The sequence below is a fragment of the Xyrauchen texanus genome, chromosome 15 (assembly GCF_025860055.1).
Source record: "Xyrauchen texanus isolate HMW12.3.18 chromosome 15, RBS_HiC_50CHRs, whole genome shotgun sequence".
Classification (NCBI taxonomy): domain Eukaryota; kingdom Metazoa; phylum Chordata; class Actinopteri; order Cypriniformes; family Catostomidae; genus Xyrauchen; species Xyrauchen texanus.
The window spans coordinates 43,341,319-43,360,804 of record NC_068290.1 but is presented as its reverse complement, the minus strand read 5'-3'; the positions used below and the strand labels follow the sequence as shown (position 1 = coordinate 43,360,804).

General features: G+C 37.6%; 1 protein-coding gene across 2 annotated transcripts in view; it reads left to right on the top strand.

The window, feature by feature from the left end:
* The window catches only part of atg5 (ATG5 autophagy related 5 homolog (S. cerevisiae)), a 52,615-nt gene that overhangs the window by 5,709 nt on the left and 27,420 nt on the right, over positions 1-19,486 (top strand). For both annotated transcript variants that reach the window (XM_052143916.1, XM_052143915.1), the window contains exons 4-7: positions 3,211-3,289; positions 3,368-3,530; positions 6,538-6,632; positions 12,214-12,331. In XM_052143916.1, coding sequence (XP_051999876.1) covers positions 3,211-3,289; positions 3,368-3,530; positions 6,538-6,632; positions 12,214-12,331 — 455 coding nt within the window. The remainder of the gene's footprint in view (positions 1-3,210; positions 3,290-3,367; positions 3,531-6,537; positions 6,633-12,213; positions 12,332-19,486) is intronic.

Here is a 19,486-nt window from a genome sequence, read left to right as displayed (position 1 = left end):
GACATTGGATACACACTGTTTAAAATGGCGGAGGACATCGCTGTATCTATAGTGATCTACTCTTGCGCGGCTACCACAAAATAGGGAGAAATACCCCTGCTTGGTAGCTATTTTTCCACTGAAAAAGCTGACCTTCAGAACGCTGACAGAATCTCTGCTTGGAGTGGCAACGGGTGATCTCACACACCCTGTCTCTCTCACTCACTCACTCTCACACACACACACACACACCACACACACACCCATAAATCCATCCTTTTTTAATCCAATATCTTGTTAGAAACAGCACAAGCCATGATACTATTTCTGAATTTAACTTTTTGAATTACTAACGGAGGTTTGGACGCATCATTTGGTTTGAACCAGCAACGGCAGATTCTGAAACGTTGCGTAAGAAAGTAGATCCATTCACAAATGTGTTTTTATTACCGCACTCGGTTTTTGCAAATTGTTTTACATTTACTTGTTCATTGAACTGTTATATATAAGCAATCTCACACTAGCAATCGTGCTATATGGCCCTAAATCAGCACTGCTGTAATTACCTATGCGGCCGTGCACAGCAGTGCTGATGTAGGACCATATCACACTCTTGCTCGTGCGATATTACTTAGATAGATAGATAATAGGGCCGGAGCGATATCGCCAAAATTGTTATCACGATAATCTTTTTCATATTGTTCGATATTGATATTTATCACGATATACATTTATACATTGCACTTTCTTTTTTTTTATTTAACAGTTGACCAAAGAAAAAATACATTCTAAACAGTCAAAATAGTCAAAACTGAACAGGGGGTCAGTGGGGTCTGCAGGATCTTTTACCAAAATATTAAAATATTTGATAGTTTATCATTTGAAAATGAATGTTAAAAGATCATCTGTTTGTTCTGAAGCATAGTGACAGCAGTCCAGTATTTGTTGGAATATTTTTACATTAAAATTAATATTTTTTATATTTCTTTAGATTCAGATACCCAAGTATGGGGCATAGAAGCCCTTGTGACTGTGGAATGATGCTGAATGTGGGTTCAGGGGTGTCCCGATAGAACATTTAGAAAAAGTTTTTAAAAAAAATGTAAAAAACATTTGTATATTTTCATTAAAGTGAGAGACTGGTCTACCAACTAGTAATTTGAGTCTTCCCTTATCCATTCCAGACATCTAATTAATTTTCCACAAAATTAGAACAGAAATCGATTTGTTTATTCGATTTGTTTATTAGATACATTTAGAAAAACGTTATGGTCTAAAAGGTACTTTGAAACCATGTTAACTGATGCGGCGCTTCATGAATACACACATGCAGGGAAAAGAGGCAACGTGTGCGGAGCGGGACAGGGCAGAAATGATGCATGTTTGGTACTAGAGAACAATATTCAAGATTACAGCGCAGAAAGATCAGAGCTGATGTCCACATCACTGTTGTTCTGACGCTCTCTTCACTAGAGACGATGAGAGGGCGCAACCGTTGTCATGAAGCGGTGCAGATGGAATCAATCCGGTGTCCGACATAACCTAATTGTTAGCAAGGCAGCTAGCATTAGCAAGTTCATCCAGTCTGACCCTACGTTACCACTGGCGCGTTGTGAGCGAAGCTGAGAGCGTTTTCAATTCATTCCTATGAAAGCCGAGCGTCATGCTCGCAAGGTGGATCGTAGGATTGGCAGCGGTGGCAAGCTCTCTCCTAGTGCTGTGAGCGCCTTTTGAACGGATTTTGTCCACCCCAGTGGAAACGCAGCCTGAGAAAGCCGAACTGCTTATGTTTTAGCAACACGCAGTAAATATAGAAAATTCCTCAAAAGCTTATCGTGGATTTTCTTTATCGTGATAAATATCGATATCGTTTTATCGCCCAGCCCTAATAGATAATTAGATAATAATAATAATAATAATAATAATAATAATACAAAATCTATTTTACTACAGTAACACCATGGTCCATTTGTGGTACAAGTATAATTTCCACGAAAAAGAAATGATTGCCATCACAAAAACTATAGTAAATATATATAAATGCTATAGTAAAAATAAATATCGATATCGTTTTATCGCCCAGCCCTAATAGATAATTAGATAATAATAATAATAATAATAATAATAATAATACAAAATCTATTTTACTACAGTAACACCATGGTCCATTTGTGGTACAAGTATAATTTCCACGAAAAAGAAATGATTGCCATCACAAAAACTATAGTAAATATATATAAATGCTATAGTAAAAATAAATATCGATATCGTTTTATCGCCCAGCCCTAATAGATAATTAGATAATAATAATAATAATAATAATAATAATAATAATAATAATAATACAAAATCTATTTTACTACAGTAACACCATGGTCCATTTGTGGTACAAGTATAATTTCCACGAAAAAGAAATGATTGCCATCACAAAAACTATAGTAAATATATATAAATGCTATAGTAAAACATTAGTAACCATGATGCTATATCACGTTTTGTGGTTCTAAAATCCATAGTGCATGTCAATTTAACATGGTTTGACCAGAGTAAAACTAACTGTGTTTTTTACAGAATGATTATGATTTTTATTACCATGGTTTTGGTTTTCCTGTATTATTAAAATGGTTTTACCACAAATATCGTGGTTAAAATGTGGCACTGTAGAAACACCATGGTAAATTATGTGGTCAGTACGTTTTTACTACAAATACCACAGTGTAGCTATAGTTTCCGTAGTAAAACCATGGTTAATTTTCGTAAGGGATGGACAAAGCTATTGTGAGGGAATGCAAAACTATTTTAGAAAAGAAACTCCCTCCTTGTCCTCGGAAGGGGCTTCATATCGCTCCATCACAGAGTAGTAGGGATATTTTATGCATGCTATTCCAAAAATCACTTGAAGCACATTTAATTAGATAGTAATTTATTATTTTTTCATTTCCAAAAACTTTGCACACTCAAATCCTGGCAGCTGTATGTCTGCATGTCTGTTGTGGATAAATGGTGTTGTCCAGTTCTAGCTTTATGGTTTTATTATTCCACAAGGTGGCAGGAGAGATCAAAACTTATACTGCACATGAGAACTTGCATTTGCCTGGAAAGCTGTTTTCATTTCTGCTGTATAGCTGTGAGGACGTGGCCTCAGCCAACCCAGAAAAACAACTTATAAAGCCTTGTGTATCACTGTGGACTATAAATGTTTTTTTGACAGTTCTCTTCATTGTTTTTAAGGCACTACCCAATTGGCGTGTTGTTTGACCTCCATGCTTTAAACACAGCTCTCCCCTGGAATGTCACTGTGCACTTTAAGGTGTGTGACCGCTTCATTCATTTATCATTCATCATTTACTTGTTAATATGTCACTGTAGTAATTGTTTTGTTTTGTAGAACTTCCCAGATCAAGATTTACTTCACTGTTCATCAAACTCTGTGATAGAAGCACATTTCATGTCGTGCATTAAAGAGGCAGATGTCCTTAAACACAAGAGTCAGGTCATCAACGATATGCAGAAGAAAGATCATAAGCAGCTGTGGATGGGCCTGCAAAATGGTAAGAACTGCCTTCATGTTCCCCTGTTAATTTACACTTTACCTGCACTCTTTTTTACACTTGTGGTTCTCAACTGGTTTTGCTTCATGACCCCAGAATTTACTTCAGACATCAGATGTCGAGTCAACACTGTTTCAGTATGTACCATGTACATTAAAAAAGCCTTCATCGCATGGCTGTATAAAAAGCTAAATAATGAAAATGTTGTGTTTTTATACAGCTATGTGATAATAAAGGCTTTGTAAAAAGAATGTTATGGTTATTTTGCTGCTTTGGACTGACTTGAACTCTTGACAATTTATCACCTTAACATTATACCCCACTTTTGCAGCATTCTCTTTGTTGGATTTTTTATTTACTAAAATATTGTCCCCAATATGTTAAGCTCAATCGGCAGCATATGTGGCATAATGTTGATTGCCACTAAAAAAAAAACATTCAGCATGTTCCTCCTTTCCTTAAAAAAAAGCAAAAATGTAGGTTACAGTGAAGCACTTACGATGGAAGTGAATGGGGCCATAACTTTACACAGAAAAGGTTAGTACGTGATTTTATCACAATAAAATCATGTTTATACGCATTTGTTCACATCATGTGACTATACTTTTGAATGTTTACAGATTGATTTAGTTGTAAGTGCCTCACTGAAAAACAAGAGTTTTGCTTTTTTTTAAAGAAAGGAGGAACAAGTCATAATGATTTTTTGTGGTAATCAATATTATTCCTCAAATGCAGTTGATTGAGCTTAACTTTTATTGAATCTGGAACATTCCTTTAAAATGAAACATTGAAATTTAAATTATAACTACCATGAACTGCAATAGCTAAAACTAATAATACAACTGTCTGAACAGAAAAATGTGTTATTTACCATTCTAACACATGGAACAAACATTTTACCAAATATTTTATTAGTTATTGTGACCAACTTATTTGTGCCAAAATACATTAGAATTTGTGTGTCATCAGCTAAATATATTGCACGTGTTTTCTCCTCCCCTGAAATTTTATAAGCCTATTTATTATTTTACACAGAATATGCACAATTATATGGTTATATATGGTTTGAGAGAAAGGTATATGAGAAACTACTTAAACTATTTAAACTTTGAGCTTTTATACTGTGTATTGAAGAACTTTATTTTGATGAGAAATTATAATGAGCAGTTTTGTCATTTAAGTGTTATAATATCCAATCAAGATTTTATCAAATCGTTAACCTCATATTGTATATCGAAACGAATCGTGAGAACCATATTTTCTCATCCCTACTATTTAGTTCTGTGTATTTACATGGATTTACAATGTTTTTACATTGATGTTTAGAACAAGTGATGAAATGGTGCTATTTTTTGTTTTCTTAATCCCCTTTTCTCCCAGTTTGGAATGCCCAATTGCCACTACTAAGTAGGTTCTCATGGTGGTGCGGTTACTCATCTCAATCCAGGTGGCGGAGGACAAGCTTCAGTTGCCTCCGCCTCTGAGAGAGTCAATCCACACATCTTATCACGTGACTTAGTGTGCATGACACCGCGGAGACTCACAGCATGTGGAGGCTCATGCTACTCTCTGCGATCCATGCACAACTTACCACATGCCCCATTGAGAGTGAGAACCTCTAATCACGACCACAAGGAGGTTACCCCATGTGACTCTACCCTCCCTAGCAACCGGGCCAATTTGGTTGCTTAAGAGACCTGGCTGGAGTCACTCAGCATACCCTGGATTTGAACTCATGACTCCAGGGGTGGTTGTCAAAAAATGGTGCTGTCTAGTGTCAGAGTTTTGGTTGAGCCGCATATTAACAAGAGTGCAGTTGAATGGCTTCTGCCCTATGATGATGTTGTTGATCAAAACCTGACAGTAATAAATGAAAGTCTATTCAAAGAGACCATGACAAATGGATTTTGTGGATCTCTTCTTTGGACACATTACACGGAACGTATCAAACCAAATTTTTACTGTCAACATGCAGTGAAAGGATCATACTAAACGTCTTCACCACTTTATTACTCGATCACTGCTGAGTGAAATCTGTACATTTACCAGTCAATAAGTAATCACTGCCATTTTTAATGACATTTGCATGAAATTTGGTTGTGTATGCGAGTGATTTACTCACATTGGAGAGTAAAAGATTCATCTTGGGATTTTGTCGATATTCAAAGGAAGATTGCATTTAATTGGAAAATCAATATTTATTTACCCTGCCCTAGTTTTAAACATGATAACTACAGTATGTTCAAAATCATCTGTCCACGTGTGTGTAATAGTAAAGGCAGAATAGTGTGAGTTGAGTGGTTTCAGTAGTTAATTTGAAGGTGAAAACATGAAGCTCTGGAGATGAACTGAGAGAGGTGTAAGTTTCAGAAGTCAGCATGTTTTGATGGTAAAACAGCTGTCCTCTGCTCTGATTAGAGTCTGAGAGAAGGGAAAGGAACATTTTCTAAGCGGATCTTGATTTTCAGCTGCACATGTGAGAGTGCAGCCAGTGTAACTGAACATACACACAAGTTAAATTGCAACTCTCATGCCTGTGTCATTTCTTTCTCTGCCTGACTTTATCAAGTTTTTATTTTACTCACCATTATAGCTTTGACATGTTTATATCAAATTTATGGTTTATGGGACATTCATTCATATTTGCAATGCAAATACAAGGGTGCTTTTTTTATTATCTCTTTCTTGACTTACTATTCCATTGGAATGGTGTAAGACATAAATTTTACTCAAAATTGGATAAAAAAAAAAGCTAAATCGCCACTTTATTTCCAAGATGATAATTGGAAGCCTTTAACATGTCAAAAATCTGGAAGAGTGCTGTTTGAAACATTTATCGTGGAATAATGCCTACTGTTTCACAAGCTATTTTAGTAAGAAAGTAAATGGGGTGAATTTTCATTTCATGTTGACTATCTCTGACAGAGCTTCTACTGTGCTTCATTTTTAAAAGAGTATCAACATGAATGCTGAGTACTGTCACTGAGTAATTTCTTTCTTTCTTCAGATAAGTTTGACCAGTTCTGGGCCATGAATCGTAAACTAATGGAGTATCCCACAGAAGACGGAGGCTTCCGCTATATTCCCTTTAGAATATATCAGGTATTTCATCATTTATTTAAATTTATACACATACTCAATAAAGAATGAACTGCATACTATAGATCACAAGGATCTTGTCAAAATAAATAAGAGTTCCTGCAGGTCTTTAAAAAGTGTTAGTGTCTTAAATTCATTTTTATTTTTTAATATAAGAGCATAAAAAGTATTCAATTTCTTTAATGGTATAACAAAGGTCTTAATTATCCTTTGCAGTGGTCTTACATTTGGAGATGGAAACACCATTTCAAAAGGCTACAATTTAATTAAGTGTGTGTGCTTTTTGATTTAAAGTGAAGACACTCATGATACAATGTTTCCAGCAGTTTCAGAGCCGTTGGCAATCAGTGAGTTCCGGACATTTTTGACAAGCAATCGCTGATGACCTACTATTGATTACGACAATGTTTACTTTAAAGCATTTAGATTGTAAATGTTGTAGATGCTTTAAGAGTGCATATTCTATTTCCCTTATCTGTCTGAATGAGCAGTTGGAAGCAGTGAAGCACATACATTTCAAAATAAGAGTCCCCTGTCATGGCTCAACGCTAAGGATTTTTTCTACTGGCCAGGAGATAATTATTTTTTACATATTTTATGTTTTTAAGACAATATCCCCCCAAACTGAATTAATTAAGTTTAATCACTGAGTTAAAGATGGGATTATTGGCTGAATGTAATAAACATATGAATCCCTGAGAAGAGTCTTCCAAATCGGTTGTGACATGTAATATACATTAGGGGGATATTAGGCCTAATCTGTGAATTAAGAATGTGTATATAACATGAAATCAGACAACATAAAGAACAACACAGACTGATTCACAAAGCACAAAAATACCTGTACAGCCAGAAATGAGAAATTTAACTAGTGTTTCATGAGGGTGATTTCCAGGCACATGTATAACTGGGGTGTAACAACTTTTATTACATCTCATTTGGCGCTTTATCTCTAAAGGTGAATTAATGAGAGAAAAGTTGCTTTTTTTATAGCAGGAATAAAACTAGCGCTCTGTCACTTTACGAGAGCACATGCATGTTAAACAGTCTACGCTGCACGGAGAGAGATGATGACGAGACATATGCATGGAGAGACATGGATTTAGTCCTATAGAATGAAACTGTTTATTTTTTTGTGTTCAAATGGGTGGATTACTGCTTTTCACCAACATGTAAAAATAAAAAAATTTGGGGATTTTGTGCACTGTGAACACTGAATGTGCAGGGATACTTAAAATGTTGCGTAAGACATGCAATACCGCTACAAAATTAATTAAGTGGGGTTTTTTTTCCCTTCTATTTTCTACACATTGGTAATAGCTGCTGCTAAGACACTTGGAAAAGAGTGAGGACAGTGCTAGGAGAGTGCACTCTGTGTCTGCACGATCTTGTGCGTGCACACTGCTGTGCCTTTGCTCCCAAGCTGTGGTCAGCAGCCTCCCAAAACAGATAAAAGAAATGTAGTTATGGAAGTAATTAGGATGGAATAGGAAGTGTATAAGTTTGGGGCAGTCAGCCAGCAGCAGCAAGGGTGCTGGACCATATGGGAGAGGACATCTGAGTGTTAGGAGGGGCTGACCTGTGGAAGGTACCCCAGGCCAGGCTAAGTTTTCTAATAAGGTCCACCTACGAAAACCTACTTTTTAAAGTGAGGGGCTGCACAAGGCACAGCACGGAGGGAAGCCAGATCAAGCTTGGCGCCGCAGAGTGCAGGGAAAATTAATTGAGGACTGCCACCTACCTGTGGAGGTTTGGTGCTGAGGATTTATGGGAACATCAAAGAAGCACCTATTGGTGCCACTTTGGAATCATAGGAGCAACTTTAAAAAAGTATTTGAAGGAATTTGCAGAGAAAGGGAGTTTCTGGCTATGGTTAAGAAGGAAGGACAAAAAGTGGGGGGTTCAGAAGTAGGAAACTGAGGATTAGTGAACCTGGGTGATATGTGTTGAGGGCTTGTGCTGAGGTAGTATGCCATACGGAACCGGTGGCACTTAGTATGTATCTCGGTGCCAGTTGGCCAACGGGCTGGCATGTATTGTCATGTTGAGGTATTAGAACCCTGGTTCCAAGTAATTTGTGAAGGTTGGATGTCTGTATGGGAAGACAAGAATGAGAGGCATTGGAGGGGATCCGGTGTCCAGCTGCGGGGGATGGCAGGGAGAAGTCCCTGACCACTGCCCCACCACCAGGAGATGTTCTGGGATTAACGGGGAAAAACATTGAAGATAGGTGGCTCCTGGCTGATGACCCAGCAGCTGGGCTGAAGGCACTGGTGGAGGTGCGGCAGGAAATAATGCCTGGCTGGTTATCATAGATACCTGTGCATCTGTATATTTAAATAATTTAATTGACAGTTTGAATGTTTGTCTGAATATTTAAACAACCGTTTATGTAAAAGTAAAAAAAAAAAAAATTATATCTGAATTGCCAGTTTGAATATTATTTTTCAGAATTTAGATTTTTCTAAATATTCAAAACTCAAATAAATGATATTTAAGAGTCTATGATTGGATGATTATTTCAGTGATTCATATGTTTCAGTTTGCAACAATTCTTTTAACCCTAACTGATACAGTGTGTAGCTTCTCATTTCTTAAACAACCATGTCTGAAGATGTATCCCTTGGCCATGTAAAAGATTTTACTGTGTTTCAGTAGGGATGAATTATTGGCCTGCATCAAGCAAAGAACACAACTAAAGAGATTGCTGAAATCACTAGAATTGGGTTTAGAACTGTCCAACACATTATTAAAATCTGGAAGGATAGTGATGAACCGTCAGCTTCACAGAAGAAATCTTGAATGATCATGATCAGAGATCACTAAAACGCTTGAATTCACATCATAAAAATTTTTGCATTTCCACATACACAATGTGAAGAGAACTTGCAGGATACAAGAATGCCACCTGTTAGTGAGGCTAATCAGAAAAAACTTCATAATGATTAAACAGTGGAGCAATGGAAATAGGTCATGTGGTCTGATGAGTCCAGATTTCAAAGCAATGTGTGCGTCAGGGTAAGAAAGGAAGCGCATGAAGCGATGCACCCATCATGCATAGTGCCCACTGTACAAGCCTCTGGAGGCAGTGTTATGATCTGGGGTTGCTTCAGTTGGTCAGGTCTAGGCTCAGCAACGTTATGCAGCAATAAAATGAAGTCAGCTGACTACCTGAATGTACTGAATGATCAGGTTATCCAATCAATGGATTTGTTTTTTTTCCCTGATGGCACGGGCATATTCCAGGACGACAATGCCAGGACTCACCGGGCTCATGTGAAAGAGTGGTTCAGGGAGAATGAGGAATCATTTGCAGAGTCCTGACCTTAACCCCATTGAAAGCGTGTGCTTGGGAACACTTCACGGAGTGATTCGACTCTCCTGTCATCAATACAAGATCTCGACCAAAATTGTATGCAATTCTGGATAGAAATAAACGTGATGTTTCATAAGGATGTCGAAACAATGCCATGACGAATGGATGCCATAATTAAAGCTAAAGGCTGTCCAATGATATATTATGGTATGCAATATTTTTTTGGCCAGGCAGTGTATTATAAATATTATTTATAATACAGTTTTAATATTTGTCTGAATAATTGAATTAGCAGTTTGAATATTGGATTGATATTTAGATTAATAGTTGGAATGTTTATTTGTATTTTAGAATTCACAGTTTTATGTTTGAATTGACAGTTTAATATTTCTTGAAATATTTGATTCGAAAGTTTGGTGTATTTGTTTTGATTCACAGCTGCTACTCATCTACTTTTTTTTTTTTTTCTTGCATCATTTTCTACATTTAGAAGAGAAAATGGCTTGATAATAGCTGGATTAAGACCAGACTCAGGGGTATTGCCTGTGCTGATTGAATCATTTCGTGTTTTACACCCTGATTATTGCTGAAAGAACCTACAATTATCTACATCCAGTAAAGAGCAGAGACATGAGAGCATCTCTTTTCTCTGGCCTCTTGCTTTTGGTGAAAGGCTAATGATATCTGTCCTGTGGTTCATGTGCTGCTCTGCCAGCTAGTGTGTCAGGGGAGATGAAAAGAAAGTGTCAGCACCCAGAGTATCACACTTCTCATCAGGATCAGGGGCCTTTTGGATAATGCTGGCCTTAATAATTCATGCTGCCATTTAAAAATGCAATGAAGTAGCTGTTACTTCTTACACTCTCTCCTCTGTGACTCCAGAGATAATCCTGGAGTGAGTGAGCGGTGAGTCAGTTTTTCTGGTAACCTGATCGTGACTGTAGAATCCTGAGACACCTTCTCTTCCTGAGACCTGACGGTGTCTGTGTCAGCTGCTCTACCTGAGCCGTTGTGTCACCAGCTTCCTTTTCACAGCACCAAAATTGACTCCTATTGTTTGTAAGGCAGCTGTTTGTCACCATGGGTCCAGATCTTAAAGAACAATATACTTTGTCACTGTCCGCATGCAAGTTGTGTGTGAAAACTGGATCCTGTCCAGCATTCGACACCTCGCCTGCTTGCTCAAGGCCGAAGGAAAGACTATGCCGCTACTACCGGCTGTTAATCCACTCGATATCTCATTTAGCAACTAGTGTGGCTTTAAAACCAACTAGTGTGTTGTTACTTTATGGATATAGGTATAGTTAGCCTATTTCCATGAAGTGAAAATTACAAATTTGTTGTAATTTGACATAGTTACTAAGACATTTTGGTAACATTTAAAAAAAAGATTTGATGAGAGGTCTGAGGAAAAGTGCATTCACTACTGAGTGTAGGTGGTCAGTAGGGTTGCACAGACTAGTAATCTAGTCGACTACAATTAACGTAGTAGACACGGTCCACCTGGAAAGTCATTCAGTGTCGCTCTAATCAACAATGCAATGTATCAACGACAATCTTGCACGTCTGTATTGCACATGCGCATAGCATTGTATCAACAATGATAATGTTCAGAACATTCTATAGGCTACTCTGATAAAGGTGACACAAATGCTAGGGTAACCTGCAATATAAGCAAATTGGCCTTCAGATGTAATCAAAATACTAGTGTTATACTGACTTGGATGCTGTTTGCTCCTTCAAGAACCCGATTCAGCGGCAGTTAAGAAAAGTGGTGGTTTGGTGGTGGAATGATGTCACGACTACTCAAAATGGGCTCGACAAGTCAACTATTAAAAATCAGTAGTCGTGCAACCCCTAATGGTCAGTATTGGGGTAGGGCTTGTCTGATTCACAGGACTTTGCTGGTGGTGGTTTCTGCTTGTATATCTGCTATAATCTGCGTTATACTGTACATCCTCAACACCCATTCCTGTTTCTTCTTTGTAAACAACTCGATAAACAGTACTTCTTAAAGGAAAGAAGGGAGACCATTATGTTCAACATATTTAACATGCACACAGCTGTGATCCGATTAAGTTGTATTTATGCTGGACAAAGTCGAGCACAGTCATCTTAGTGGTATGATTTCAGTCAGACTATAAAGTGTTTATGTAATATTTTAAAAAGACGAAGTCCGACTCAACTCAAACTTTTAAAATGCATGTAAATGTACTGACTGTGACTGCACTGTGACAATCATTCTAATACGTTTCTGTCTCTCTTTAGACAATGAGTGACAGACCATTCATCCAGAAGCTTTTCCGCCCTGTTTCTTCTGAGGGCCACCCGCTCACACTGGGAGACCTGCTGAAGGAGCTGTTTCCTGCTGCCATATGTGTGGAGGGTAAGCTGTGACCCACAAACACACCTGAAAGAAAATTATTTGATGAGGAAGCAGACTTATCTCTCACAGGAGGTAGAAGATCAGAGGAAAAGATATCTTGTACATCTAAAGATTAACAGAAGAGATGAGGAAAAAGGGGGCAGCGATCAGGGTTACATGAATGAAAACCAAAGCCAAAACAGGGCAGTCTGGGTTTGTCCTGAGAGGAAGTAGATAAGCAGACAATAGCAGTGACAAACGGAGCACCTGCATGACAGAGTACATCTGTGCTGCTTTCAGCCTGACTCGAGACCTGCCTGTTTTGTCTGATCAGCCTGGTGGTATTCTTCAAGAGAAAGTGGCATTTTGTTATTATTCTGCCTATTCCAGATCTGTGAGATGTGCTTTGATAAAGCAGGAGAGCTAAGTTTATTCATACAACTTCCACGTAATATTGGCCATCTCAATATATCGGTTGCCGATATAGTATTGGTAGATACTGGTAGAGCTGTTGTTACCCCCTCGAAAACGAGATGTTTCATCTCAAGGGGTTATCCTCAACAATAAAAATTCAAATTCAATAACCGGGAAAATCAAAATATTATTATCGTGCCGATAATAGAATTACCGGCGATAATTTGTTAGTTTATTTGCTTGCGACTGAGAATCTCTGACTGCCTGCGGCGTCTTTCATTCAGGCAGAGACTCGGGCAGCCTCGAAGATAGAGCGTGTACGCACACACAGCGTGTCTTTGTGAGTAAGAGCCAAGCTCATGTCACTCTTTGAGGACTATTTGAACATCTCTGCACCTTGTTACGTTGTTTTGGGTCTGGTTTTAGTCATCTGCTGTAAGTAACAACATGCCATTTCCCATATCTTTGCTTCATGATGCAATAAATGAAAACGCGACAAAAACATGAATGTATGTTACTTGGGTGTGATCATTTTAGCATATTACTTCATGAAACATTAACAGAATGTGGGAGATTGCACATTGTGACTTGCAGCATGGCATTGTGATTAAAACAAGTCCAAACACAACCTAACACGGTTCATAGATCTTGAAAAAAGTTTCGAAAAAAGAGACTTTAGATGGCTAGTTTGTGAGTGAAACGAATGTGCTTGTTGTATTTTGTGAGTTGTGACTTATAGAATGTTATGACTCTATTATTAGATCTGTATGATGTTACCTATTCCCATTCTGACTGTTGTGTTCACATTTCATGTTATACTGTGGAACTCTTACAGATGAGCGTTTTAACAAGTGGCATAAGCACACATACATGAGGAACACACACAACCACTATTGCACACACAGTCTGGCTGCTATCATAAATGTTACACCATGTATCCAGAGATTACGGTTTATATTGTGTGTTTTGTTGTTTAAAGTTCATAAATGCCTCATGTAATGTTTATAGCCTGATTTTGGCTTAATGCATTATTACAGATGTTTGAAGTTCATTATCCTCTCTGTTTGCGAGTGTTTAGGATTACAATAAACACTCATATAAATGGGCACCATACAGTTTATGCAAGTGTATTGTCATCTATTTGTCATTCAAATCAACATACACTTGTTTCATAGGCCCATTTAGGGTGCTTGTTACATCAGCCAAACCTTAAATGACAGCAAGACAAACTTTTCAAATGAGAAGCTTTTGATGAATTAGCTAGCAGTTCCAGGTTAAAGGATTAAAAATTAAAGTGTTTTTTTTTTTGTCTTTTTTTTTTTTTATATATCGGTTATCAGTATTGCCCACAATGAGTTGTGAATTATCGGGAATTTACCAGGAATTCCATATCGGGGCATCCCTACAATTAAACATTTGAATAGATTTGAATTGAATGTTGTAATATTTGAACTCGCAGTTTAAATATGTGAATTCACAGTTTGAATATACTGAATAAGCATTTACAGTTTTAATATTTGAAATGACAGTTTAAATTGCGAGTTAATTTTTTTATATTTGAATATTTGTTTGAATATCTAAAATGACAGTTAATCAAAACTGGGGAAATATATTTTTTCTGTCTCAAATGATCTGTGCCTATGAGAGTGTTGGCTTGATCAATGATTTTTCAATGAAACATGCGGTTAATGACTTTGGATTCCATAATGTCTTATTTTATGAGCAGATGAGTTTTTCTGTTTAAGGAAAGTTCATAAAAAGGCTTTGATGGTGTTTTAATGTCACAGATGACTTACGGTGGCAATAAAATGGGGATTTCCACAAATAAAAATACAAAACAAATCCATCCAAGAATGCTTTACCCAGACTTTTATAACGTCAACATCATATTGTGGCTGTCTAAACATCTCAGACGCCCAGTGGAATCTGTCTGCTTTATTTTTGGCCCTTTTTCTTGAAAAACGGAGACTGCTAAAGTTGTGCGGTATCTCCTACGCTTTTCACAATAAGATAAAGTTGGTATATATCGAAACGGCAGTAAGCCATACTTTAAAATTTCCCTATGTTGAGCTTTAGAAGTCGTCAGAATAGTGAGAGGTTTTATAGTGAATAAGAGGGTGTGTAGTGGTATTATTTCAAATAAACGAATTGTACAGAAAACCCCCACCTGTCAGCCCTTTATGTCAACCCACGCCATGAGGGGGGAAACCTCTTGCCCACCCACCTCCACCACCACGTCTCACTTCTCAACTCTGTGTGAGCTCACTCTCAGTGGTCGTCTTACACTGTGAAAGTGGGAAAAAATTGTCAGTGACTCAGTTATGATTAGAACTAGGGATTTTTATATAATAATTTGTGTTTGAATCTGTTTTGTAGATTGGGTTTGATTTGTAAGATATAGAGGCATGCTTATATTCTGCATATTTCTAATCTTACCTGAAACTTAGACATACATTTGTGTCCCATTAAACTTGGGTTGCCCAAACACAGTTTTAACGTTGTAAAAAGTACTATATTACTCTCTCTTGTAAATCTGGTGAAACCATTTGAATTTGAAATGTAGACTTGCTAAAAAGATTTGCTTTCTTGAGCAAGAACAGTAAATATAGAGCAATTTTAATGTATAATTATAATTTGGCGCCCCCCCCGTGGGGACCCGGGGTAGAATAGGTCCCTAGCACCCCCTTGCTAATCGTAAGAGGCGACAAATGGGGCAACTTGTATGCCGTGAGTTGCGACTCGTGTCAGTGGAGGAAGAGATCCTGGTGCTTGAGGATTTTGGCCTGCTGCGGCCGCCATAAATCCAACACATCACTTTGGCTCCTACTTCATTCAGACGAGAGGTTGGAATGGCCCATTCCAATCAATCGGCTTGTCAGGATTTGCCCTGGACTTGGTTCAGAACTACAACCAACTATTTAGTTTTCACCTCTTCCAGAAGGCACTGGCGTAGGGTCAATTGAGTAGTATAAATCTTGTATTTATATGCTCAAGTATATCATTTCTCTATCCTTGGTGTGCATCCGGTGGATTCCCGCGGCACTGTACATCCCCTTGTAGGACTCCGAGGTGGGTGAGGAGCAGAGATGATGAATTTATTCTTTCTAAACATGGCAAATAAACAAAATACCAAAAAACGGATACTGGAACAAGACTTGGAAGTCGAACTAACCACTAACCTTTTTTCTTCAAAAGAAGGAAGTTGACAAAGATTTATTTTACTTGAGTCTCTATCAATTGACAGCCCTCTCACTAAACTGTCTCCTTTTGCTATTCAGAAAGGAATCACAGGAATAGCAGGAACAGTCAAGGATATTAAAAAGCTGCGATCGGGACAAATTTTGGTGGAGTGCGCTCGGAAAGCAAACTCAGAGAACTTATTACGAGCAACAAAACTGGCTGGAGTCACTATGAGAGCATTCTGTCACCCTTCTCTGAATAATAGCAAAGGAGTGATCTGCACCAGAGAATTGCAAGACATGGAGGAAGCTGACATAACCTCAGAACTGAATCTAGGTGTGATTGATGTCAAAAGAATAAATATCAAAAAAGATGGACAAATAATTCCAACAGGAACATACATTCTGACTTTTCACAGACCTCTCCCGCCAGAGAGAATTCAAATAGGATACCTAAGTGTCACTGTAGATATCTACATACCAAACCCGTTGAGATGTTTTAAATGTCAGAAATTTGGTCATGGTTCTGCTGGATGCAAAAATAAGGCTGTTTGCCACAATTGTGGTAAGGATGACCATGAAACAAACTGTACTAATTCCGCTAAATGTAAAAACTGTCTTGGTGACCATGCAGCCTCATCAAAGAAATGCCCTGCTTGGATTAAAGAGAAGGAAATACAAAAATTAAACATACAAAGAAGGTGAGCTATCCTGAAGCCCGAAAACTTGTTGAAAGTCTCCCTGCCTTCACGCTGAATAGATCCTACTCTGCTGTGGTCAAACCAAATATACGAGAAATTAGTACTCAGACGGAACTGACTTGGATTTCTACAGACAAACCTCAAGTTGTTAGTAGTAATAAGAATTCATCTCCACAAAAAAGCAAGAATGTATGTATCCAAACTAATCCGACTCAAGATACCCAGTTGGAACAAAGAGAACCCAGAGAGAAAAAGAAATCTCAAAATTCAGTAACTCGACTACCAAACCAAGATAAAAACAGAACTTCAAAACATAACAACCCAAAAGATGTCGAAATGTCAGAACCTATGACTAGTCGAAGTCGTAGTCTCTCCCCTAAGTGTAAGAATAAAGGACTTGTACCTATCCTTCCCACTTGAAGATGAGTGATACATTATGCTCTATCTACATACCTCCCAGCGAAGTTATTACATTGAAAGAATTGGACAAACTTGTAGCACAATTGCCGACTCCATTTATACTTATGGGTGATTTTAATAGCCATAATCCTTTATGGGGAGAAGATCGATGTGATGCTAAAGGAAAGAGAATGGAGGATTTTATACATAATAATGACTTGTGTTTACTAAATGATGGAACCAAAACCTACCTTCATCCAGGTCATGGCACGTATTCTGCAATTGATTTGACTATATGCAGTGCTGAAATCTTTTAGATTGTACATGGCGGGTCTGGGACGATTTATGTGGGAGTGACCACTTTCCACTTATTACCTCATTTCCTCAATCAGATGTCCAGCAAAGACCTTCAAGATGGCAACTTAAAAAGCAAATTGGCCTTCTTTCGAAATTATGTGTTATGAAAAATTTATTTCAGCAACTCAAGACAATCAGAACTCTATAGAAACTTTTACTGAACAGTTAATTGATATTGCAAATGAAACAATTCCAAAGACATCCTCTAAATCGCACTGTAAAGCTAACCCCTGGTTTAACGAGCAGTGTAAAAAGCTATCGGGGCACGGAAAAAGGCGGAAAGACTTTTTAATAAACAGCCTTCAACGGCTAATTTTATATCCTTTAAAATTTGTAGAGCTCAAGCTCGCAGAATTTTAAATGAAGCAAAAAAGCAAAGCTGGAGACAATTTGTATCAAGTTTAACATGCTATACTCCCATGAAGAGGATCTGGAACATGATTTGCAAAATGAAGGGCATTGGAAATAGATTTAATATCCAACATATTAAAAAACTAGATATTCTCCAGACAAAGGAAATGGATATAGCAAATACATTAGCAGAATCTTTTGAAAAGAATTCGTCCATAGAAAACTGTCTCCCTGAGTTCCAGTCAATTCGAATACAGCAGGAAAGGGAAAAATTGAACTTCTGTTCTGATAACAAAGAAGTACATAATCAACCCTTCAAGATGGATGAATTAATACACTCTTTAAAATGTTCCCATGACACTGCTGTAGGGCCAGACCAAATTCACTATCAATTCTTAAAGCACTTACCCCAAAGTATATTATCTCTTCTTTTAGATAATTTCAACTCTGTCTGGTCTTCTGGACAAATACCACCCTCCTGGAAAGAAGCAACCGTAATTCCTATACCTAAACCAGGAAAAGACCATTCAGATCCAAATAACTATCAACCAATCGCTCTTACCAGTTGCCTCTGTAAAACGATGGAAAGAATGGTAAATAATCGACCCGTTTGGACTCTGGAGTCGAAGAAACAAATAAGTGACTATCAATGTGGCTTTAGACGTGGAAAGTGCACCTTGGATCAATTAATCCGACTGGTAACTTATATTAGAGATGGTTTCATTAGAAAAGAACATGTTATTGCCGTCTTTTTTGACTTGGAAAAAGCATATGATACAACATGGAGATATGGGATTTTGAAAGATCTTTACCACATGGGTTTTAGAGGACGATTACCCATTTTTATTTCCAATTTTTTGGCTAGCAGATATTTTAAAGTCCAAGTAGGAAACACTTTGTCGGATATTCACAAACAAGAAATTGGAGTTCCTCAGGGAAGCATTCTTTCTGTCACTCTCTTCAGTATTAAAATAAACAGCATTGAGAGCATCATTGGATCTAATATATTCTGCAGCCTATATGTGGACGATCTCTGCATCTGCTATAGAGGGAAGAACATGAGGACAATGTATTCACAAAATATATCAGTGGTCAGTTGAAAATGGATTCAAATTCTCTAAATCAAAAACAGTCTGTACCCACTTCTGTATCCAACGATCCCTTCATCTTGACTCAGAACTCTTCATTAATAGAGAACTGATTAGTGTCGTTAAAGAAATTAAGTTCTTAGGACTTCTTTTTGACAACAAAATGACTTTCATTCCCCATTTGAAAGCACTAAAAAACAGGTGTCTTAAAGCTATGAATATAATGAAAGTACTGGCAAAAACAAAATGGGGAGCAGATTACGTGGTTCTTTTGAGACTCTATAGAACACTAATTCGTTCCCGACTGGACTATGGAAGCATAATTTATGACTCTGCCAGAGAATCATATAAGCAGATGTTGGACTCAGTACATCATCAGGGCTTACGACTCGCCTTGGGAGCATTTAGAACTTCGCCGATGCAAAGCTTGTACATCGAAGCCAATGAACCTTCACTTCAAAACAGACGATTGAAGCTCTCACTCCAATATGCTATCAAAATAAAGGCAAATAAAACCAACCCCGCTTATTCTTCAATCTTCAACCCACAATTTACTCCTTTGTATGAGAGCAAACCTAAAAGTATCAGATCCTTTGGTATTCGTATTAAACCTCATTTGGAGAACTTGAATATAAATTTGAGCATTTTAAACCAAATACAATTAAATTCTATATCTCCCTGGAAATT